General features: G+C 36.5%; 2 protein-coding genes across 2 annotated transcripts in view; one reads left to right on the forward strand and one right to left on the reverse strand.

Annotated features, from left to right (window-relative positions):
* Positions 1–805: 805 nt before the first annotated feature.
* Positions 806–24,045, reverse strand: part of LOC136819913 (dimethylglycine dehydrogenase, mitochondrial-like) — a 28,646-nt gene continuing 5,406 nt past the window's right edge. Inside the window, exons 3-15 of the mRNA XM_067076154.1 lie at positions 23,188–23,286; positions 22,788–22,977; positions 21,805–21,984; positions 20,776–21,001; positions 15,563–15,801; positions 13,716–13,927; positions 13,127–13,384; positions 12,511–12,641; positions 11,892–12,106; positions 11,024–11,181; positions 8,645–8,704; positions 7,851–7,982; positions 806–1,644 (exon numbers count right to left, since the gene is read on the reverse strand). Coding sequence (XP_066932255.1) covers positions 1,405–1,644; positions 7,851–7,982; positions 8,645–8,704; positions 11,024–11,181; positions 11,892–12,106; positions 12,511–12,641; positions 13,127–13,384; positions 13,716–13,927; positions 15,563–15,801; positions 20,776–21,001; positions 21,805–21,984; positions 22,788–22,977; positions 23,188–23,286 — 2,340 coding nt within the window. The 3' untranslated portion in view covers positions 806–1,404. The remainder of the gene's footprint in view (positions 1,645–7,850; positions 7,983–8,644; positions 8,705–11,023; positions 11,182–11,891; positions 12,107–12,510; positions 12,642–13,126; positions 13,385–13,715; positions 13,928–15,562; positions 15,802–20,775; positions 21,002–21,804; positions 21,985–22,787; positions 22,978–23,187; positions 23,287–24,045) is intronic.
* Positions 2,440–6,812, forward strand: LOC136819914 (dentin sialophosphoprotein-like). Its single transcript, XM_067076155.1, has 4 exons — positions 2,440–2,767; positions 3,790–4,740; positions 5,410–5,595; positions 5,990–6,812. The coding sequence occupies exons 1-4, from the start codon at positions 2,709–2,711 to the stop codon at positions 6,618–6,620; spliced, it is 1,827 nt and encodes a 608-aa protein (XP_066932256.1). The 5' UTR covers positions 2,440–2,708; the 3' UTR covers positions 6,621–6,812.

Here is a 24,045-nt window from a genome sequence, read left to right on the forward strand (position 1 = left end):
ACGCTCGAAACGAAGGAAGACATGACGTAGCCTAATTCCAAACTAACAAAACAAAACATCAAACCCGGGAAAGAATAATAAGAAAACTTCATCTGCAACCATTTCTTGTGACGATCACACAAAAATCATGACCATTAAAGCACGAAAGCATAAAAACCAAAGGAAAATAGCAGAAGAGCAGTACCAACAGTTGTTTATTTTTGCGGCAAAATGGTTCAGATTTGTTTCGATTTACGACTTTTGGCTTTCATTTAGCAAAGGTGATATTTCACGTGGTAGCCTAATTGACTTTTCGATCGGATCAACCATATTCAACCAAATTTTTAAATCTTGCATATGCGGATCTTGGCAAAGGATGCTCCACTCACTATTCGCTAGCTCGTTCCACAAATATCATGTGTATGCTAATAAACACGAATCCTAGGAAATTGGCTAATTGTAGAAATTTTCAAAGCCTGATTTATCAAAGTGTACCACTCCTCCGTATCACATCCTATTTGAAGCTATTTATTTTTCTTCAGTGGAGTCTCTATAACTCGAACGCGAACGGAGAGCACAAATTTATTCAAGTTAAGGAAATTCCGAGATATGTAGTAAGGTTTATAGGACATTATTAACAGAAGGCACTAGAAAACTTGTTCGAGTTATAGAGATTTCACTATATATTTGAAATTCCGTGCGAACAATTACGCTACAAAGATTTTTGTCACTAATGAAAAAGAATAACAACAGGAAATACTTTTTGCACAATCTTTCAACTGAACTTTAAAAATTATATAAAAAAAGTCTGCTAAAAAAATTTCACAGCTAAATCTATTTTTCGGATGCTATAGAAAAAAAATTACCTGACTGAAAAAATACAAAAATTTTGGTAATTATATTTCCGATCATAGTTTTATTTACAACAACAAAAAAATTTATATTTTCCCTATAATTTTGCCTAATTTTCCCTTTAACCTATAATCAATTATTTAACCCTAAAAATAAACTATATACAAAAGGATGGAACTCTCATAGAACCTTTCGGGAAGGTAAACTTTTACTATACTCAAAACAAGGCTTTTGTCCGAGACTAAAAATGGATTTTATACAGCAAATCGACGCATATTCTTGAAACGTTGCTGAATTTTGAGACGGAAAACATTCTTCTCATACTGAAATCCGTCTGGGAAGGAAGAAATTTTAACAACGTGCTTTTAAAATAGAAAGAGTTCTCATAACGTGATGGGAACCTTGACCCTAACATAATCCGAATAAAAAATTTTTTTGACTGTTGCTAGGTCCAAAAGAATCAACTTCACATTTAACATTCAAAACAGTAAATATCATGCTGATGTAATAATTATTATCTGGTATACAGTTTTCCCTAACCCCGACTGACCAAAATAAGTTCCCAGGATTATTTTAGAATCCAATTTCTTTACGTTTTTCATCCATACACTGCTGAACAGTTTTCTTCATTCTCCTTCGGGATGCTTCCATTGGAATGAAAGGTTCTTCAACGATGGTACATTTGTACTTCTTGCCCACCAACTCGACTTCTAATTGGCTACCGACTGGATCGAGGTACGTTGGAACATAAGCGTAACAGATGCTGGTACCAAAGTTATGACTATAGCAACCTGAAGTTGTGTTGCCAACAACCTAATTAAGAAAAACAAGAGTTTGAAGGTCAGAACCATTGATTTCAAAGCCCCGAAGGAGCTAAATCCAAAACCTCTAGATGTGAAATAAAGCCACTTATCCAGAACACCTGACCCATGTGTTTTTCAAACAAAACTTGTAAATACGGGCGGCAAACTTAAGGACTTTTTCTTGCTTGAGAAACTCAATGGTCGGAACTACTTTGATTAGCGTTTTCATAAATTAGTTTGAGTGTAACGACTGCCTCGTTTTGAATCCATTACCAAAGTGATTAAATCTCTCGAATCTTCACATGAATAACAATTGCTTGTCAGAAATAAACGCCCCACCTAGAGGGGAGGCGTTTATTCGAAGGGGGGTGTTTATTTTAATCTTTACAATCGTTTTTTTTTTGTAAGAATAATTTTATAAGAACAATGAAGCTCAAAAAGCATAAAAAACAAGAACAATTTATGAAGAGTGTTAGAATGGAATTACTAAATTATAAATAATTTGAGGATCGAATAATTTATAGATAGCCTTAAATACCTCAATTTGCCCTTAAAATAAGGGAAATTGAGACTACAGAAACGATAAAATCAGAACAGCCGAGAGGTAACAAAAGCTTTACTGCAGGTTCTTGTCCCGGGGGAGGGGTACTTGGGTTTGCGGATGAGGGGTATATATGTCAATGGGACCTCCATTAACCGACCCTTAGAGAGACTGATTTTTGCTGAAAAAGTGACCCTTACCGTCCGCACATACCCAGCACCAATTTTTGTCTAAGAACTCCCCTCCCCGGGCCTAGAGGGGGGGGGGGGGGGTTCTTATAAAAAAATTGTAACATAATCAAGACCTGTGCAAAAATTTAGTGCGAAAAAGTGCCTCCAGTGCCACGGTTACGTCCATTATTTTTTGTAACGTCATACTAAGTTTAAAAAAAAACTCTGACGTCAAATAAAAGTTTGAAAGGTAAAATCTTTCATTCTGTATCCGATCTTCGAGTAAAGAAGACGTGTTTTGAAATAAAAATAAAGAATTTGTGGATTATTTTTATTTCGTATTGATACAGAATATTATCTATCATGATGGACGACAACAATTTGTCAAGACACGATGCCCAATATTTTGGCAGTCAATCAAGGTATTTTTTTTCTAGCATCTTTCATTTATATCTTTTAAGTCTTCTTTAGTAATTTTCCCCGCATCAATAAGATTCTAGCGATTTCATTGGTCAAAAGACGTTCGATTGAGAAAAAAAAGAAGACCAAATGCGCAAGATTCGAATGTTTTGTTCAAGATTCGAATGTTTTGTTCAAGATTCGAATGTTTTGTTCAAGATTCGAATGTTTTGTTCAATATAATATTCGAATGTTTTGTTTTGAAAAGACAAAAAAGACTAGGCTTCTGCTCATCCTCTAGCGGAACGAGTCTCTTATACACCTATACAGTACAGAAAATTCAATAGAGGTTTACAATGCAGGCTAAAAAAAGACAAAAAGGATAAAACATAAATCGTCAGGGTTGAGAATGAAATATTTAAAAGTAAGTTTTTTTTTTCTTTTTGTTTTCTTGAGTTTATATGGATACAGCAACACTTTCAATTGCGATGTTATGAAATGTCACATTCAAGGATCCCATATTCACAGTTTGATTTTTCTTAGTAGCTCTTTAATTTAAGTATCTGCTTGGGGAGTTCTAAAAGTTTTTCGTGCTTTTGAAAAACATGCAAAGGGATTTCAACGGGATAAATGCGTTTATAAAAGCACTGACGTTTTCTCACTATAAGGGCTTTTCCAAGTATTCTTAATCCACCTTCACAATGAAATTCGAATGCGGTTAAAAGCCGTCCCTTGATCGAGGTTACGCGCGTATGACAGTCACATATTGGCTACATGCACATCAAGTTAGAAAGATAATCCATATTTTACGTGAATGGCCCAGTAACTTAGAGGACTTTCAGACAGCCTTTCGATTGTTCTCACGGCCAGCCAGCTCGGCTATCTATTAATTAAACAGAACATTTGGAAGGATTGGCGATTTGAAGCGCTAGTTCTTAGATTCTAAATTTTTCTTGTAATTCCAAGTTACAGAAAGCTTCAACCCTCCGTTTTGTTGCATTTAATTAATGGATATGATTATCTTAATATAATTTTTATCATTTAGTGCTCGTACGGGCGATGACCATGGATCAAGTTGGGATCTTGGTTTGGCCAAACGTGCGATCAGCGGGTGCAAGGATCCCAACGAATTTATTCGTATCTACGAAACGTTTGGTGTCGCAGAGGCGAAAAGATATATTCTTAATCAAATCAATATTCGACATGAAACTGAGGTGCCGCATTCATTGCTGGTTGAGAAAATCAAAAAATCTTTCCACACTGACAAAGATCCAAGAGTATTCCTCAAGATTCATGAAATCTTTGGGCCTGAGGTTGCGAGAGTGTATTTCTTAGCGCACGAAGAAAGCGACGGAGACATGAGCGACTCGTCACACGACGACGACGACGGCTATTGGACAGGACATCAACTCCGTCCAAAGTATGACGTTGAGTCAGGCACCGAGTCGTCTCAATCTAGCGACCGTACCAGTTTTTACTCTAAAAACCATTCCCCTTCTTCAGATGGTATCCCTAGCGAACAGCGCGGCCGCTATAACTGCGTGCGCAAGAGGGATGAGTGCTTAGCACGCAAGCTGAAGAGGAAATACAAATTCGACGACAAGTCAAGTGAAAGCGACAAAGACAATCATGGTCGTCAATCCTATCGGCATCATCGGAAAAGGAGCCGAAGCACCCGATCCTCTCTTTCGTCGGTACGCAAAAGCCGTAAAAGTCGTTACAGTGAATCGTACGGCAGCCTGGGCAACTCAGCAACCTTACCAACAAGGAGCGGAATTGAGACTCCCAGTCTTTACTCTCGGGCATCCTATAGATCGGAACAAACAACTTCTCGGGAAAACTCGCCCGATTCCCTCAAATCTATAGGATTAAGCTCGAGCAGTAACCAAGCCTCGATTACAGATTCAAATGGCTCATTCAGGTCGCTGGAGAGACAATACATGGAGCCTACCATTACACATGACAGCTCCTCCCAAACTGGACGGTTGAGTGAAAGGTATTAGAGATTTTCATGTTTTTGCTAAGTTACGTAATTTCTTCCATTGGAAGCAAACGTTCGAACCAGTAGAGGCGGAACCCTTGAGCAAATCAAACGTTTGTTTTGACAATGGCGAAAGTTACGTAGCTTAACAAAACAGTAAAACCCTCTATTTTTCTTCAAATGAAAAACTTAATTGTTCCCTTCAGCTCAGAAAAGCTTGATTTCTTATTTGACCTCACTCGCTCACTCAGTAAATAAAGATAGTACACATCATCCTTAGGAAGCAAGCAGAAAAGCAAAACTTAAGAATCATTCTCACTTTTCTGTTCAATCATCTAAACTGCTATGCCCGATTCATAATGGACTACTACTACTGCTGCGGGTAAAGGTATAAAGAAATATACTAAGCACCCCATACATGTATTGGGAATTTCCCACATTGTTTTTAGGGTTGAGGAAAGCTTCAATCTTTTAAAAATGCAAATGTCCATGGATGTATATGTTTTTTTTTCATAAGCATATATTTTTTGGAAAGCAGCTATGTTTAAAGTATACTTTGGAATCAAGCTATAATTATGCTTATTTTTTACGAAATCCAGGGTGTGCTTATAAACGTCATGCTTATAAGAAAATCATATAGGACCTAAATCTAAATCTTATCTCTATCAAAATTATATTTTTCAGCAGCCAATTGCTTAAGAGCTACTCAGAATACTCCACGTCAACAACCACCGACAACGAAGACAGAATTGTGGACACAGAAGACTCGGATGAATTCACCGACCGTGAGCCAACGGTACAAGAGCTTGAAACATTCAATTGTTATGTTGCTCATAATGAAGGTCGAAATCGCTATGCAATTAACCCCAGGTAACTATTCTTATGACAGTACAAATTGAAGACGTGATTTAGTAAAGTTGATACCAGAGGACTTGTTTTGTCGATGATTGAAACAACTTTCTCAGTTCACAATAACTGAAAAAGGACAATATTATGGGAAGAAGACATTTATTTTTGTCCATGAAAGATATTCTTTTTAACCAAATCAAGTCCCTTCTGCCTTTTAGAGAGTATAAAGGTTTTGCAATCTCGTGCCTAGAGCCACTTGCACCAAACTCTTATTTTACTGATGAACGTTGGTATAATAATGGGTCATGATACATTTATTGGGCGCTATAATAATTATAAAAAAGCAAACTCAGAAGCTGACCCTATTTTTGACTTTGTAAACTTTTTTAATCATCCTTTTTATTTTTTTTTTCAGCAAGCCGCTTAAAGTCCAAGCTTTTCTTATGGCAAGCGATTCTGTGGCCGACGCGGAACAGTTATTCGTGCCAAGAAGATCAGCGCTCATAAAAGTTGGAAGCCCTAGTGTGAAGGAGAGTGACAAAGCTATTTCAGTTTATTCATCGCTCTCCTCTCACAGTTCTTTAAAGAGTTGTTCGATTCGGGACTTCGTCAACCGTGACAAGCCGGCAAAAGGAGCAGCTGACAGTTCGATAACAGCGTCATCGGATTCAGCTGTGTCAGATTCGACCGCGTCTTTCACAAGAGTATCAGGAGCGAGCGAACGCTCTTCACTTTGCTTATTCCAGAAGCAACCTTCATACCAGTCGTCGTCAGCAATGTCCACTAGCAGCTACGAATCCTCGGAATATTCGTCAGGAACGGACAATTGTTACTCACTTAGCTCGTTAAGGAAACTAAGCTCTGAGCGATCGGCTTCGGCAATGTCATCTGACAGTTCCGACTCGTATCATTCGATCCAATCGGGGGATCGTCATATTGGCTCAAACTCACCATTAAATGACACCTCAACCTTCCAAAGGCAATCGCGTAAACGCTCCGCTCGCATGAGCACAAACCCGAGCACTAAAAGAGCCAAGCTCCAATAGGCAACATCGCGTCTGGATATCCTTAATTTCTTTTTGTTATATTTTCTTAAAATTGTCTTCATAATAAATTATTTCTATTCTATATATTCCCTTTTTCTCAAATTAAAGTTTTTCAGAATTATTTCTCAAACATTGCAGTCTAAAGGGAATATTATAACAGAGGTGAATTCGCTGATGAGTCAACCACCAAAACTCTGCCATATAATATTCTTGCTCTGCCCAACAGCAAAAATACTCTTTATATCAATAAAGTAAATCTTATTCATATTTGTTCAACCAGAGGAGTTTAAAGCGATGAAAAAAACAGCTTCTTGAAAACAATGGAAATCATACAATCCATCTTTTAGAACGAGCCGGCTTGTTTTTCACATAAAGTTAATGCATATAGAAAGTTAAAGGCCTAAGAAGGTTGCCAGTTGGAGTGTAAAGCAGCAAAAAAGCTCGGTAGCTCGTTGGAGTAAAACATATTGTTTTTTTTACTCCAACGAGCTACGTTCTAGAGGCTGTAACCTTCAACACAAGAACTTTTCGGGAAAAATAACTATATAGTTGAGATTAATAAGCTTCAAAGTACCTCTGAACCAAAAATGAAGTTTATAGCGCCAAATAATAAAAAGTTCATTTTTTTCTTCTTCATTTTCTATATTTTTCTGAATTATTTTTCTCAGAAATCATTGTGCTCTAGATTATCTTTTCAACAGTATATGATATGCAAAGATTGAAGATTTCGTTGAAAAACCGCAACCAAAACAAAGAATGGGCTTTATTTATCTCCTAGCCCTACCGATATCGACAAGAAATAAATATTAGAGGATGAACCCAAAGATTTCAATTGATTTTCGATTCGTACACTATCGTCTCACGATTATCTCTAGTTAGAGTCCCCCCTAACTTATTATACCAGCAAAAATAAGTATGCTGTTTTCCTGCAGCAGAACAGTCAGTTTTTGATTTGTCTAGATTCTGACTGAGAACGACATTGAATCAGCTTTTTTTACCGTCCTCAATATATTGGGTCAAAGCTGCGGGTTGTTTCAAATAATTGGGGGAGGATATAGTGTCAGGGGGTAGTGAAAATCTACAAAATTTGCCTTGTCCATGGAGTCAACTAATGTTTTTCCGGGGGGCTAGACCTGCGGTCCTGTCTGTCTGTTATATCGTCAATCCCCCATATTTAAATTTTAATTTCTGGAAAAGCCCAATAAGGACTTAAAAACAAATAGTACTTACTTTTCCCATGTACCAAATAGATTCGTTTCCTTCCGGATCAATATTGTCCGTGTCTACAACCATGGCAACCAATCGCCGTGTCGGGATCGTCTTTCGTGACTCGATCAATGCATCACGACCAATGAAGTCGCCCTAGGTAGAAAGAAAAGCGGAATTTCAAGCATTGGAAAGATTTTACAAAAACGTCTTGATAAGTTTTATTAACACGTTCACTGCCAAGCTTTTTTTTCAGAAATCTAACTTTCGACCAGCTACTAGAATTTTATCGAATGTTTCACTGCAGCGGTCTAACCTTTGCTTCAGATGCCTTTAAATCATATACCAATCGACGCAGAAATTACGTAAATTCCTAATGTACAAACATGAAAGTTTTTGCTGTAACACAAGTTATGTCCCTTTCTTTGAATTACTGCTGATATTTTAAACCCTCTACTAAATGATATTGGCAGCGAACGTTTGAAGACGAAGATTACTTTTTATGTGTTATCTTCCACCCCTTTTCAATTTTACGACAAAACTAATTTTATTGAGGTACTCTAAAGTCCCGAATGGTAGGGGGTGGGAAATTGCAACACTAAAAACTCCAAAATAAGGTATATATACTAAAACCATTTAGAGCGATTCAGGTATTGATAGCGGGAAAATTAATAACCGGGTGGCGATGTTTATTAAGGAACTTAGAAAGGGTAGGTATTTTAAATATGAGTAATACTCAAAGTCGAAGTCGAGACGCGCGACAACAAATTCAAACCTAGTTATGGGTTCGAAAGTTTCAAAGAATAGAATATTTTTACCTTTTTCAATTTGATGAAGAAGTCAAGACCAGCAGCATACGGGTTCACATCCATGTTCATCTAGAAATCAAATACAAACTTTTTCTAAAAGCGTTGATATGGAAACGGGTTGTGTCTGTAGTTATTATAGAGTTGTTATGTTATAGTATAAAGACGAATCACTATTTAAGAAAAAAGCCAAAAGCCGAAGAAAATTTGCAAACGGGTTTTTTGAGTTTTTCCGTATACCGCCACAGCGGCTGTAAACTCCGCACATATTTTCCCACCTGGACAATCCATGCAACTGATGATAACATTGTCTAGAGTGATTACAATTCTTTAAGTTATACTTAACCCGAATGACGTGTATACGTTCAAAATTAGCCCAGAATATCGAGTCCATGTCTTAAGACTCCTAGCTGGGAGACCCGTCTACTCTGTTCGTGTGATTTCGAAGTATAACATTTAGTTAAAACGAATAATAATATACCGGGTGCGCCACAAAAAAGTTTCTCTCTTTAAAACTAATTTTCTCGAAATCTAAAAATTTTCAAAAAACCGTTTCTATTTCATTGGAAAGAAGAAAAATAAACTTAAATTTTGATGGGTCATTTATTAAATTCGGTTCCTCAGATCAAATGTTATACTCAATTAAATAAAAAAGTTGCTTTCTGAAAGTACTCAAAAACCTTAAAAATCGAGCTTTTACGCTAAGATTTAAGTTTTAAATTTCCAAAAAAATTCACAAATTTTTTTTAGGCCTTCCATTAACGAAATTCTCATTCATGCTTATTTACAATTGCAATCGAGGGTCGAATTGCAAATTTCAATGCTTTATTTCAATATAATGACACTACTTTACACCAAAGAGCCTGATGGATACACGTTTTCTATAAGAACGTCCAAAATTTTTGAAGACCTTGGACTCCAAAGTTTGGAGTTGTTAACTTTTTGAGTAAAAAATAATGTTCATATCTAATAATTTTGTGAGTATCTTCGAGTAATTGAACAAGAAATTCGCACGCTTTAGGAGTCCTTAAAGCTTGAAAATGTTCCCAACTTGTTCTTAATATTTTGACCTTCAAAGCCTTATGTTTTACTATGATTTGCTTGCGCTGATAAAAATAACCGTGCAGTAATTTTCTATCGAGCTTATAGAGATATCTATGCAAATTTCTTGCAATAATCATTTTTAATACAATGGACTCAAAATAGTTAATCAATATATGTAGCCTGAATATCCAGGCGTTAAACTATTTCACAGCCTAGTTTTCGTTGTTTGGTTGGTTGTTTCTTGGTCTCCCTTAAGCGACTGGCCGATTTTCATTCTAAAATCAGAATGCAATCCGCTTGCTTGCGCTCACTCCGCTAAAGCCGTAAGGGCTTATCTACATGACGCAGAGAAATTCTGCAACAAAAATAGGGTAACCCTCCACTTTCTAGCGAAGATACGTAGCTTTCTGTTACATGAAAACATGAATGAGAAGAAAACAGAGGCGAGTTCATTTTCCAAGAAAACTTGGTTGATCATGGTGATGCATGCAGACTTGTTTATGGACTTGTAATTTTTAGATGCTATAAATGATTTTAAACTTTATAAAGCTGATTTTAATTAATTTCTCTTTGGCTGCCCTGGGTTGGTTAGGAAAGTTTTGGAAACATGGGTTTGCACTTTCACTCTCTAGGGAGATCAAGCTGTAATTTCAGAACCTTGTATATTGAGGTATAATTTTATTTTTCTGAAATTTCAAAGATTGGATATCCAGGCTAGAGCTGATAGAGATACTGCAATATAGTTTTTTATACAAAGGACTCGAAACACGTCATCATTATCTGCTAATCTACTCGAAAGTGTCTGCGATTGAAATCATATTATATTAGAAAGTGTATGTTTATTGAATTATTCGTTAAAACCATAAGATAGATAGACGAGTCTATTTCGAGTATGATGGCCTTGATAACACAGATAAAAGGGTACTTAAAAACTGGTTTAAACAGGTTTTCGAATCAGCTCGATAGACCTCTTCTTAGTACTAGTAAAAGATCGTCTTAGAGGTTACATTAAAACTACATTAAAACTCACTTGTATTTTTAATGATTTTCCGCAATGTTGAACAGATTGATTTTGAGGTTTTGTGTTTATGCAATAATATACACGAGATGAGAACGTTCACAATAGATCTTATCGGAGTTTTTGATTTTTCTAAAAAAGCGATGCATTGTGAGATTGTTTCGGGGGTATTACAATAGAAATCTCTTAGGAATTCCTCGAAAATAATCTCACTTTTAGAAAAATCAAAAACTCTGATAAGGTCTATTGTCGAAGCCTAATTTATTAAAGAAAGTTGAACGGCTAGCCAATATCAAAAGAAATTTCGAATAAAAACGTGTTCAACTTACCTCAGCACCCCAAAGTCTGAATCCCTTCTCTAAACGCATCGAATTGATTGCGTAACCACCTATATGACCAATCCCGTGTTTCTGCCCTGTATCCATAATGGCGTCATAGAGGGCACTTGCTTGGTCGTTGGCGACATAGAATTCCCAGCCGAGTTCACCTAAAAACCAACCATTAGAAAATTTTATGGTCACGATGATATATCTTTGAGATCAAGCCTATGACGGCTTCTTATTGGTTCAAAAGATACGACGTCAAAATCAGAGCTAAATTGGTCCTGGATGATTTATTACGATTTAGTCATTCTTCTGTTGTCGGAAATGCAGATTTTTAAGTAAGCAAGTTATGCGACCGCAGTCGGAGGCGACCTGGACGCTAACTATCTCCCGCGATAACTATCTACCCTGAAGATAGGGGAAGGCACCACAATTACTTCTTACTTCAAATTATCATTCTCTTTAACTGCTGAGCATCAAAATGAGAGACATCAAGTACCATTTCTAAGCACAAAGTCTATGCTAAGACCAGGCCGAGGTTCGAGACTATGACTTTACACACCCCAAATGCTCTACCTATGCACTACAGTCGCACAGAAAAGCCTTACTCGAGTCGATTTTTAGACACTTCGAAGATTTTATTTAGTACTTAATCTATGTATATTTCAATTTGTTTCCAAAAATTTAAAAACACACTACTGCCAGTTTCAAGCTTAATGCGTGATGATCATGGCAGTAGTGTGTTTTTTAATTTTTAAACAAATTGAAATATATATTGAAAAGCTCTACTTACGTATGGAGCACTGTATCGACATTTGTTTTCCTACTTGTTGTAGTACTTAATCTCTATATATTATCCCCACAATATACATACCTGTGTAAGAGACGCAGAGAGCCAGGACATCGATACCACCCACTTTCATATGTTTATTTTCCATAAATTTAAATCCATTTTCGGACACGTCCGAATCAGTGAGTTCCTGTAACAGAGCACGAGATTTGGGGCCGTTGATGGAAAGAGTTGCGAAATCGTCCGTTTCATTCGTGATTTGGACGTCCGAAAAATTTCGCGCATGCTCTTGAAGCCACCTGAAAAGAAGGTTTTGGGAAATTTGAATTGGTATAAATATGGATGCCAGAAAATTTATATACTTCAAAAGACTTTATTCAATTTAAACGTGTGTTTTGAACAAAGAGCGCGATGTAAAGAACCAGATTTAAAATTCTGTGTTGTTTGTACAGGGGTCCACAACAAGCTGATCTGACTGGCTTAATTGCAGTAGCGTAGTGGCAAGGGTCTACAAATTTGAAAACAAAAAAACAAGAATATTTAAAAGCTGGTTTTTTACATCGCACTCTTTGTTAAAATCACGCTGGCCATGCGTTTTAGATGTGATATAGGTGGCTTCATTTCCCATCCAAGAATTTCGGGTGTAGCCCCTTCGGGGCTTTAAAGTCAATGGTAATTACCGCCCTTTTAAATCACCACCTACCTTATATCATGGTATTCAACACCACCCCCAGTGATGACGTAATAGTGATTATCACTCAATGTAGAGACGGTGACTTCAGCATATACTTTTCCTTTGGGTGATAACATATGGCTGACGTTCGATTTACCAATCTGTGAGATATAAATGTAAAATTATTGAAAATATCTAAAGAAATTCAAGGTTGCGAAGAAGGGTCATATGGATCTAGAGGATAGTTTTTAAGGTAGAAAAGTTTCCAAAAAGGTTTAGCCATCAAATCAAAAAAAAATCATGAAATCCGCGAATTTACCACCATCGCGTATTTCTCCTTTTGGATGAAATTTTACTAATGAAACTCTCGCTGGTAACTATCCAAACATATTTATTGGTTTTCGGCGGGTAAAATCTTAATTTACAATGATACAGTGTATCCCGAAATAACGGACAAACACCTTCTTCAACCATCTTGGGATTGAATATCTATTAATTGAATAGATCATTATAATCTTATTTCAATCATTCTAACCCCAGTTATAAGTTGACGAGATTTAAGGATTTTATTTTACATAAAATTTTGTTGGGACACATTACAAAGAACAATATTTTGCAATCAGGAATACCTTAAAACTATTCATACCTTTGGTAACTTGTTGGCAACCATGTAATCTAAAAATTTAGTGGCGCCATTTCCCTTAATACTGATCTTCGCAAAAGCTGATATATCGGCAACAGAAACATTCTCCATCGTATTTTTGATTTCTCGGCCAACTGGTTCATGCCAATTAGTACGGAAATAACTTGGTTTGTACGAAGCATCATCGCCATCTTGTGCATACCATTTGGGCACCTCCCAACCGGCCGAAAATGTATGTTGGGCACCTGCGGCTTTTAGTTTCTATAAGAGATATGCTTTTAAAGATAGAAAGAAAATCCATGCTCGGAAAAAACATTATTCAAAAAGCAGTTTATCGAAACTTCCTTTAAGGAAATTTCGAGGAAAAAAAACAACCTATGTAGTCTACACCTTCACATTTCACGTTACTTCTTCAGTGATCAAAGCAACGTCTTTCGTCTAAGACGGAAAATTGATTTTTACAAATCAACATGTTCTTGAAAAATTGGGTGAATTGTGCAGAATTTTTGAGACGGAAAATTCTCTTTTTTATACTTTATTGAAACGGCAAATCCGTCTGAGACGGAATAACTTTTAAAACACTGTTACTAACCTCATAAAAAGGGCTCAACCTCATTGGCCGTCCAGCATATCGTTCTTCTTTAGGGAATCCAACCAAATTATTGAACCCGTATGATTCACGTGCTTTAGCTAAAACGTATTCACGGTTTGTCCATTTCCCGTAGCGGCCTGGGTCTAACTCGTTTAAGTCATATGTTGGTTCACCGTTTTGAATCCAATCAGCTAAATATTTACCAGCTCCACCTGTATAACAAAACACGAACTAAAGGTTTTGTTTTTAAATAAGAGTAATATCGTTTGCTTACTCATCAATTTTAATTCGCAAGCTTTTTCACATTGGATTGACACGGATGTGGAGCAAGATTGGTCAGAAAGACGAAAAGAAAAACATTTTTCTGCTTATATCAGCATAATATCAATAGGCAGACACTGTTCTGATATGAAATATGTGTCTGATATGAAACGGCAGCACTTATGTAAAATTAAAACCTTTAAGTAACGGGTTTATCTTGTGACTGGGTAGCTCAGTCGGTAGAGAATTCACCTTACAATCTAATGGTTGTGGTTTCGATCCCCGATCATGGCGAACTCAGCCAATGAGTAGCTCAGATTGAGTAATCTGATTTAGGCGGTGAGTTACTGGGAGCTGAGAGTGGAAGTGGCACTCCACCTCAGCATTCGACCTCCCATGTCTAGCGCGAATAGAAAAGGGGTTAGACTCCCTCATCCCAGGCTCCGTCGACAACCACCAGATGAATAAACTTAATAATCTTAATTTTCACGCTTATAACACTAAGCCTTTTAAAGTGATATTTTGTGTTCTCGAAAGTGTATTTTGATTTCAAAACAATATGACTTTACGACCATTGGGCTATAATTTTTTACACTGTTATATTCAATATTTAAGTTTTTCATTCACGTATTAAGAGACCTAATACAGATTCATATTCGTATTTCATTATTTGTTTATGCAGCTAGTCACTGAACTTTACATATGTAAACCCTGGAGGTAGTTTCTCAATCCCTGAAAACCAAAATCTTGGATCCCTTTTTTTTAAGTGGTACCCTAATGTAAGCACTACTCAAAAGCGTTGTACATGCATCGAGAGCGCTAGATCTACTTTTCCTCGAATACTTGTGGTGATGAGCGCCATTTGACGTTAGTATCTATCGCGTGATGGCTTCTTTGCGGGTATCACTTAAAAAACTCCAATCAAAGATGGTGGGTATAGTTTACGCCCAGGTTTGTAAAGGCCAGTTCAGCCAGTAAATGGCCAGTTACTTAGGCTTGACAAGTGAGGGGAATTGGGTAGACAGAAATTTGATAAGTATGTTGGTGACTGTTCTAGGTATCAATTTCACAATACATCGTTGAGGTGAGAGTGCGCTGGCTTTGTTCCCTAATGATTCACGCCAAATTAACGCACTTGACCCGAAAAACTGTGTGTCAGCGTCTCACAAGCTAGTGGGTAATATTAACTGCAGCGTCAGGCGGTTTTAACGAGACGACTCCTAGACCAGTCAATACAGATTCGGGCATCCTCTGCAAGGAGAAGCCAGCCATCATCAAAGTGAGGCTAAAACATACAATGGGCTCTTCCAGAAAATTCCGTACATGAGGGGTGGAGGAAATAGTGTCCGGAGGGCAGTGAAAAATCTACAAAATTTGCCTTGCCCTTGGGGGTAAACTTGCTCTATTTTTGGGTAACTTTGCTCTATTTGAGGGTAATTTTGACTATCCAGGGGGTCAACGGTTGCTTGTCCAGGGGTTACACCTGCTGTCCGGGGGATACATTTCCAAAAACTGTTATATCCTCCACCCCCATATTCAAATTTCTTCTGGAAGAGTCCAATATTGGATATGTCTAGCCCCTTTACCTGCATGGATGACACCATAACCGAATCCGATTGCGCACCAATAGTTATGAACTTCTGGCATCGGGCCAAGCATGGGCAAGATATCAGGTGTGTAAGTGATCGGACCAGAAACAACACTAGCAATATCGGCATCTTTGACACAAGGGAATCTCTCCATTGCAACTTCTACATTCTCCATGATACGATCTAAATCACTTTCGTAAAGTTCTTTACCAAAACCAGGTGGTACTCCATCCCACCTAGAAGATTGATTAAACCATGAGATTTTTGTCCAAGGCACAAAAAAAATTACAATTCTCAAGTCTAAAAATTAGGTTCACCACCTAAAGTACATGTTCACGCTAGTAATCAATGCGCTGGGGTTCCTAAGGGGTTCCTAAGAATTCGCCAGGGCCTACAATCCAAAATTCGAGTTAATTTTTCATTCGCTAGCCTATCAACTAATCATAGTACTATAGGGGAGTGAATCACTCCAATCATTATAAATATTTCAAACATTTTTTTTTTTTTTTTATTTCACATTTATTTGGCTTCAATTTGTACAAATTGCTCTTCCGCCTAAACTTAAAAATGAAAATGAAAATACAAAAGAATAAATAGAATAAATAGTTACAAATTTTTATTAAATATATAAGTTTAAAAAGGATTATAACGACCCAGAGGCTAAACGAGGCTAGAATGAAGACTTGAGAGTAGTGAAACTACCGGAGTTGAGTAATGAGTATAATGAGTAAAGGGCAAAGAGTCTAAAGTGGTTGAAAAGGTCTAAATGTGTATATCTGCCTAAAGCAGCAAAAATTTTTGTGATAAAAAAAAAAAAAAAAAAATATTTAGTTAATCTAAGATCTAAGAAAAATAAAATAATGATAAATTAAGATAAATTATTAACTTAAAATAGCAAAAAGAGAACACAAAACTCAAATCACTGAAATAGGCATAAGATTGCTAGAATAGGATAGTAATGTAAGAATGGAATTGGGGATCAAAGGTCGAAGTGTTGTAATAGTGACATAAATTGGTAGAAAAAATTGAGCCTAGAAAAAGGACAGAATTCTAAGCTAAAAAATATGATCATAGAGACAAAGAGCGAGCTAATGATTTGTCAAAATAAAATTTCTTTGCCTCTGAATTAAATTCATCTAGAGTTTCTAAAGATTTAATATTTTCCGGCAAATCATCATAACATCGTGCCTGACATTGGAAAGTGCCATCATTTACAACTTTGACCAAAGATTCTTTATCTGTGGATCGAAGACCCTTACTTTGATCACAAAACTCAACTTTCAGATAATGGGGGTGGTTAGCATCACGACGGGATTTGTGAACAATTTTTGATGTGTTGAGCTCAAAATACTCTTTCACAGGTAACCATTTTAATTCAATCACATCGTGTAGGGTAGCATATCGCGATAGAACGTAACCAGCTGCTATGTTCTGAATTTTTTGTAGCCGATCAAGTTGGTATTTCGGAATCTGTGCAAAGACAACATTACTGTAATTCAGTTTTGATAGTATCAATGTTTCAGCAAGTGTTTTACGTACACTAAAGGGTGTGAAACGACTGAATTTTCGAAGAGAGCGTAGGGTGCCTTGAGATGATTTAATGATACCGTTTATGTGTGTCGACCAAGTAAGATTTTCGTCGAGTTGAACTCCAAGTAGTTTGACATTGACTTTGTGTTCGATGGATTTCCCAGAGCATCGAAAGAGTAGACTTTGATTCTTTGGGTAATTCCTTATACGATTTGAATGGAAGATGATAAGTTGCAGTTTATCACTGTTAAAAAGTAGATTACTATCCTTCGACCAGGATCGAAGATTTTCGACATCTTTCTCCATTTCCTTGATAGTCTGCAATAAGTCTCTAACTTTGCAGTGCCGATAGAGGGTGGTGTCGTCGGCATACTGAATGCTACTGGATAATATTTGGTCGGAAAGTTCAACGACATATAGATTGAATAACACAGGGCCTAGTATACTACCCTGTGGAACTCCGAAAAACATAGATTTAATTGATGAAGTTTTATCTTCGACTTGGACATATTGCTTTCTGTCTTTTAAATAGCTCGATAATAACTGCAGAGAATCAATGGAAAAATTCATGTCTCGTAATTTCAGAAGCAAATTGGTGTGATCAATAGTATCGAAGGCTTTTGAGTAGTCTATTAGGATGGATATGGTAACTTCACTTTTCGCCATCGCTTTCTTGATATCATCCCTCAGTTTTACGAGTAAGGTTGTGGTGGAGTGACCTTTACGAAATCCAGACTGTGTTTGGTGGTAAAGTGTTTTGTCTTCGATGAATTTGCAAAGTTGGACTAAGATAACTCTCTCGAATACTTTAGAAAGTACAGGAAGTACGGATATAGGACGGTAATCTTTGATCTTTATAGGTGAATCAATCTTTGGAATTGGACATACTCGAGCCACTTTCCATTGGCGAGGAAAGATTTTTTTGTCGATACAATTATTAATAATGTGAACGAGTGGTGATGTGACGAACTCTGATATTGGTTTAACAAACTTGATAGATATGTTATCAGAGCCACAAGAGCAGTCATTCTTTATATTCTTTAAAATTTGGTTTACTTGATCATACGTGGTATGTTGGATTTTGAACGAGGTTTGGTCATTCAATGCCTCAAGGTTGGGTGGTAACGTTGCTTCTACATTAGGTTTACCAGTGAGTTCTGAAGCAAGTTTGTTATAATATTCATTCATCTCGGAGGGATGGTGGTTGATTCTTGACTTTTGGTTGTTCAGTACTCGATGGATGGTGTTCCATACAGCTTTAGGATCTTTAGACGATAAAGATTTCTTGAAGAAGTTATTTTTGGTTTGTTTCAGTGTCTTTTTATACTCAGTAAGCCTCTCTTTGTATAAAGCTTTGAGTCGTGGATCTATTCGAGCTTGCTGACGAATAAGTTCAAGTTTAGCTCGACAAGTTTCGATTGCTGGATCACGCATCCATGGTGCGATTGGACGTGTTAATTTCATGCGTTTTAACGGGGCATGGGTTTCGATGCAGCTGAGGATCAGATTATTAAGGATATCAATTTGGTCTTCAGGGTCATCAAAAGCATATACGATACTGAATGGTAGATTAGAAATCTCATTGACGTAGGAGTTCATGTCAAGATTCCTGACGTCACGAATGAATTTGTAACGAGGTTCAAAACGTTCTTTCTTGATTTAAGTAGAATGTAGGGGGTGTCGTGATCACTTATTTCATCTGTAGATAATACGTCGGTGAAGCTGACTTTACTTGGTATGTTGGTGATCACATGGTCGATGAGGGTTTGTGTTTTGGGTCTCGTTGGTTTCGTTACATGTTGAAATAGATTGTATGATGACAGAAGTTCTTTGTAACGCTTGGTCGACTCCTTTTCTTGACCAATGAGATCGAAGTTCATATCCCCTGTCAGAATAATAATTCCGCTCCACTTGGTACAAATTTCAGCGATCGTGGTTTCAAATTGATCTAGCCATTGTAACTTTTCCTTTTCTTTGAAATTTGGTTGGTATACGGTAACAAGAAGATACGGTGTATTTTTATTTCGACCACGGAATTCAGCAGCGAGAATTTCTAGCGTCGAATTTTTGGTTAAGTCCTTACGAGGTTGGTAATGGAGGTGATCTTTGGCGTAGATACCGACACCGCCTCCTCGACTACCTCGGTGTCTGAAGATAGGAGTGTAACCGGCGATTTCAACGTATTCTAGCTGTTGTTTGTTATCTTGCAGCCATGTTTCATTGACGGTAATGATGTCAAACTGATGAAGGGTTAACATGGTGGAGAATTCGGTGAATGTAGAAAGAAGCGACTGAGCGTTTTGTGTGCGATCGAAGTCAAATTACGGTTCTCATTCAATAATTTAGATGAGTGTTTTCAATAACAAGTTCCTCATTTGAAAAACTTTCATCGAAATTCAAATCTCTCAAACCAAAGAAGGGTAGGACAGTCAAAGTACAATCACTGCATGTCCATTGTACAACGATGCGAGATGTCATATGTTTTTGTTCGTATTTGGAGAGCGTTAAGCATGATGCATGGGTAAGGCAGAGACATTTGACGCATTGAAGGCGCTTCCTGTTAGTTCCAACTCCTTTATCACACTTAGTGCATTTAGGTGCAGGACCGGGATTGATTTCAATATCACCAGATAATACGATGTTGAAAGTTGCATCAGAGTTTGTGTAATAACTAACAGGCGATTTCATTCTTTTGATTTTCGATGGGTTGTGTTTACAAAAAGATTCATTCTTTTTTGTAACGACGTAATCGATTATCGAAGTGTGTACGAATGCATCAAGAACAATTAAGATCATTAAAATGACGAAGCGATTCATCTCGAAAAAGTAAAACGTTCGACTTTTTCCAATTCAATGTATAAGAGAAAAAGTGCTTCTTGAGTGAGAAAAAATATTTCCCAACTTTGAGTGATGCAAATATATAATAAGTTTTTATAAGTTTATCTCGTCTTCAAAATTGAAATCATGAACAAACGTGTACTATTAGTCCCTCAGTACTTGCTCATATCTTTCATCCTTGTAATATTTCTCCTTGACAGATGTAAAGGTAATCCAACAAACACTTGAAAATTTCAATTTCGACTCCAGATAAACTCTATATAATATCAGCAAGCTCCAAAAAAGGTAAAATAATCAATCCTCCATTCAAAGAAACGTCACTAAAGTAAAAACTTCTTTAAGTTTGAAACTCCAAAATTTTGAAAGTCAGAGCATGACCGTACGCTACCGACCATAGTCGGATCGACATATAACTATTTTCTGTCTAGTGCTCGATTGCACAGACCATCGATTGACAATCCACTTAAAAACATCAAAAACAAAGGAAATACCTTAAAGGAAGAACTTTTGGCGGGAATTTATTTTGCCAGATGGCCGAAAAAGTTTTTTAGAGGGAATTTAATTTGGCAGATAGACGAAAAAACTTAATTTGGCGGGAATTTGGCGTTTGCTGAAAAGTTTATCCTTAAAATGGCATAAAACAGCAAAAAAATGCAAAAACACCTTAAAAAAGATCATACTTTCAAAAAGTTTAATTTGGCGGGAATTTAATTTGGCGGATGGCAGAAAAAAGAAATTTTGGTGGGAACTTAATTTGGCAGATTCTGGCCAAATCTGCCTAATCTGCCAAATTTACTTTCCGCCAAAATTTCTTCCTTTAAGGTACCATGCTCTGGACTTACCAATCATCTTGCAGTCTCATCTTTTCAGCTCTTTCATAAGGCCCCACCACTAAGCCTTGTTTCTCTTGTCTCAAATAATAAGAACCTTCCAAATCTCTCATTACTGGAATTTCGTGTTTACATTGTTGCACTTCAGGGATGGTGGAAGTTACCAAGTACTGATGGTGGATAGGAATTAAAGGATGTTCAACCCCCACCATTTTACCAATCTCACGTCCCCAGAAACCTGAAAATAAACCATTCATTACATAATATCTAAAAATTAGCAAACTCTTTAACAATTTGACATATCTGAAAATCAATTCTTCGTTGTCATTTAAACAAAGCAAAGGAAAGGATTAAAACTTTGCAGTATGAAGTGCCTAATAGGAATCAAGATCTATTTCCATATGCAAAAAAAATGGATTTGATATGCATGAATCATATGTTTCAAAGAATCATTTATCCAAAGAGACTATTTGCACCTGCCTACAGACCTGTAAGTTCAATGTTTCTACAAAAAAGAGAAAGGGAAATAAGCCAAATATAGGTACAAAAAGGAGGTAGGTTAAGGCTTTGCGGACTCTAGAACATGGCATATCTTCCCATGAATTAAAAATAAGAGAACATTTCTGGGTTTAGAGGGTTTAGAGGTTTTTCATGTTTTGTTAAGTTACGTAACTTCCGCCATTATAGAATCAAACGTTCGATTTGCATAAGAAATCACCTCTACCGATTCGAATGTTTGCTCCCATAATGGTAGAAATTACGTAACTTAACCAAACATGAAAATCCTCCATGCATTCCAACTAACAAGCGAGTATATGTATTCGAGATAGTATAAAGCAAAGTTGACATGTTGCCAAAATTGACATCCACTTTGTTCGACGACGGTAAAAACATCAAAATACCGTCATCTGTTTTGTTTTGTTGAGCAAAGGCAATATAGTTGTACATCAACTATCGACTTTGTTTTGCGTCAACTTGATTTACTGTCGCCCTGGTATCCCCAGATACATAAACTCTGTACACTTTCAAATACTACGGTACCTGATGCGTTGACAACATGTTTAGCATTTATCATTCCATGAGGAGTTTGTACGTCCCAAGTTCCATCCTCTTTTTGCGTCAAACCTTCAACTGGTGATGATAGATAGATCTCAGCTCCCCATTTACGAGCACCAATTGCAAAAGCTTGTGTCAAAGAGTAAGGATCCGTATGCCCATCACCTAGAAAAGGGACATTTTAGCTTGCATGTAATATTATTTATATGATAAAAAGTTATAAGAACGTAAAGTACAAATAAGACTTGAAGTCTTAAGAACATTTTAATATGCACAGTTGTGTATATTGTTCTTAAAGGACATTCTAAGGTTTTGCCATAATGTTCAATTAAATTGAAACAAGCACAATGCACATTGAAACTTCTCAGAAAAAAAGGCAGAAGTAGTTTGAAAACAAAAACAAAAACAAATTCATCAGTACAATTTTTTTGAGTCGATAATGAATTAGTTATCTTCTTGGGCAATACTCAATATTTCACTCATTCCAAGATTTTACTGATATTTCTTGTATTGCACTCAAAGTCATGCAACAACTAGTCCAGAATTTTTTTTTCAAATCAGGCTCCGTCACATGTTAGGTTTTAGGAAAAGTCCAATGAAAATCTGCAAAAACGGCAATTTCCGGCATATTGAGGGTATTTTCGGCCGGAAAAAAATTTTCTCCAAAATTGGACTTGGCCATGTTTTGGGCATTGCTAATACGCATCTTTGTGCTTTGCTAATGATAAAATCCTGAGAAAAACTTGCATCAGACAGACAGACTGAAAGACACAGGTTAATTTAAAGAACCTCTGGGGTAGGTCCAAAAAGGATAGTCCTCAAGTTTGTTTGCACTACGCCCACAACTGTTTGTATAATCTAATTCTGTTGAGTCTTTTATCCTAAGATAATATGATTATCATGGTACAAAATGTTATTGAATTCTACTGCTAAATAATAAAAGAAAAACAAAGATCAAAAAGTTGAACCTGGCGTCCAGATACCACCATGAATTCCATCCATGTTCATGTAGGGTACCATTTCATGAATTTCGTCTGGATTCATAAACTTCATGTAGGCAGAGTGCCATCCTCCCCTACTCAACTGATATTTAGCCTCATTGACCCGATCGTTTGTTGATAAAATACGGATACTACCAGGACGATGAAATCCAACAATCTTAAAAATATGAAGTGCTTATAATCAAGCCTCAGTTGTAAAACAGTGTCCAGAAAATATCCTCTAATTTGTAAAAAGAAATGAAAAAGTTATGCCTGAAATTCTCATAATAAGAAAAACAATCCTGGTCCTCATAACTGAATGTTTACAGAAAAAGGTTTTTATTTAGTTTTACTTGACTGTTAGTTTTTTCCACAAAAATGTACAAACCTGGCCTGTTTCTTTCTCCAATTGTGGATAAAAGTTCATACTGTACCAATGCAAATGTTTGACGTTAATTCCAGGATGGAACGTTGTTGTCAATCCAGCCTGAGAAGCACAAAAGGAGATAATTCAAGTTTGTTGATATCTATGGGGCGCCATTGTGGACAATATTCGAAGCTCGAATTATATATGCTAAACTTCATGGTCATTTTTTAAATATATATTCTAAACTTTCAAATATTTATTCTAAGTTTGAAATATATCAAGTCAGGGACTCCAGATTGCATTGGTTGGGTTTTTGAGTGGGTTTTGGTGTTTGTGTTTTTCTGCTTGGCTTTTTAAACTTTATGTCTATTGGTTTGTTGGTTCTTTTTCGCACAAAATTCTCATTTCTTGACAGGATGTTTGATTAGTTTGATTTATATATTTAGAAAAATTCAAAAAAATGGAAAAAAAACGTATAATTATAAAAATATTAGTGCCTTTTTATGTTTCATCTTTATTTTATTTAGTATTTTCAACACTTTCTCTCCTTGAGGTCAGATCTCTGATCTTCACAATATATACCGAGTCTAAAAACAAATCCTCTCTATTCGATATACATAATAAACTCTCAAATGTGATAATGCTATGATTTGTTCATCTTTGTTCAGTTCCAAAATATTCATTACATAATGCATTGCGTGGAGTTTTCCCGATTTCCCTGATCTTTACTCGGCCTCCGGGTACTTTTCGCAAACAAATAAAGATTACGTCATAGCTATGTAATCAGTAATCAGAAAATATGGCGGAAGAATTTGAAATCTTTTTATTAAGCATCATTCATGGTTCAGCCTTCAATCTCACTACACTCACTCAACTTCG

This window comes from Clytia hemisphaerica, unplaced genomic scaffold, assembly GCF_902728285.1.
Source record: "Clytia hemisphaerica strain Z4C2 unplaced genomic scaffold, Clytia hemisphaerica genome assembly, whole genome shotgun sequence".
Lineage (NCBI taxonomy): Eukaryota > Metazoa > Cnidaria > Hydrozoa > Leptothecata > Clytiidae > Clytia > Clytia hemisphaerica.

Coding starts and splice junctions, on each gene's coding strand:
- LOC136819914 (XM_067076155.1), top strand. CDS start 2,709: ATGATGGACGACAACAATTTGTCAAGACACGATGCCCAATATTTTGGC. Junction 4,741..5,409: donor ACTGGACGGTTGAGTGAAAG/GTATTAGAGATT, acceptor TATATTTTTCAG/CAGCCAATTGCTTAAGAGCT. Junction 5,596..5,989: donor CGCTATGCAATTAACCCCAG/GTAACTATTCTT, acceptor TTTTTTTTTCAG/CAAGCCGCTTAAAGTCCAAG.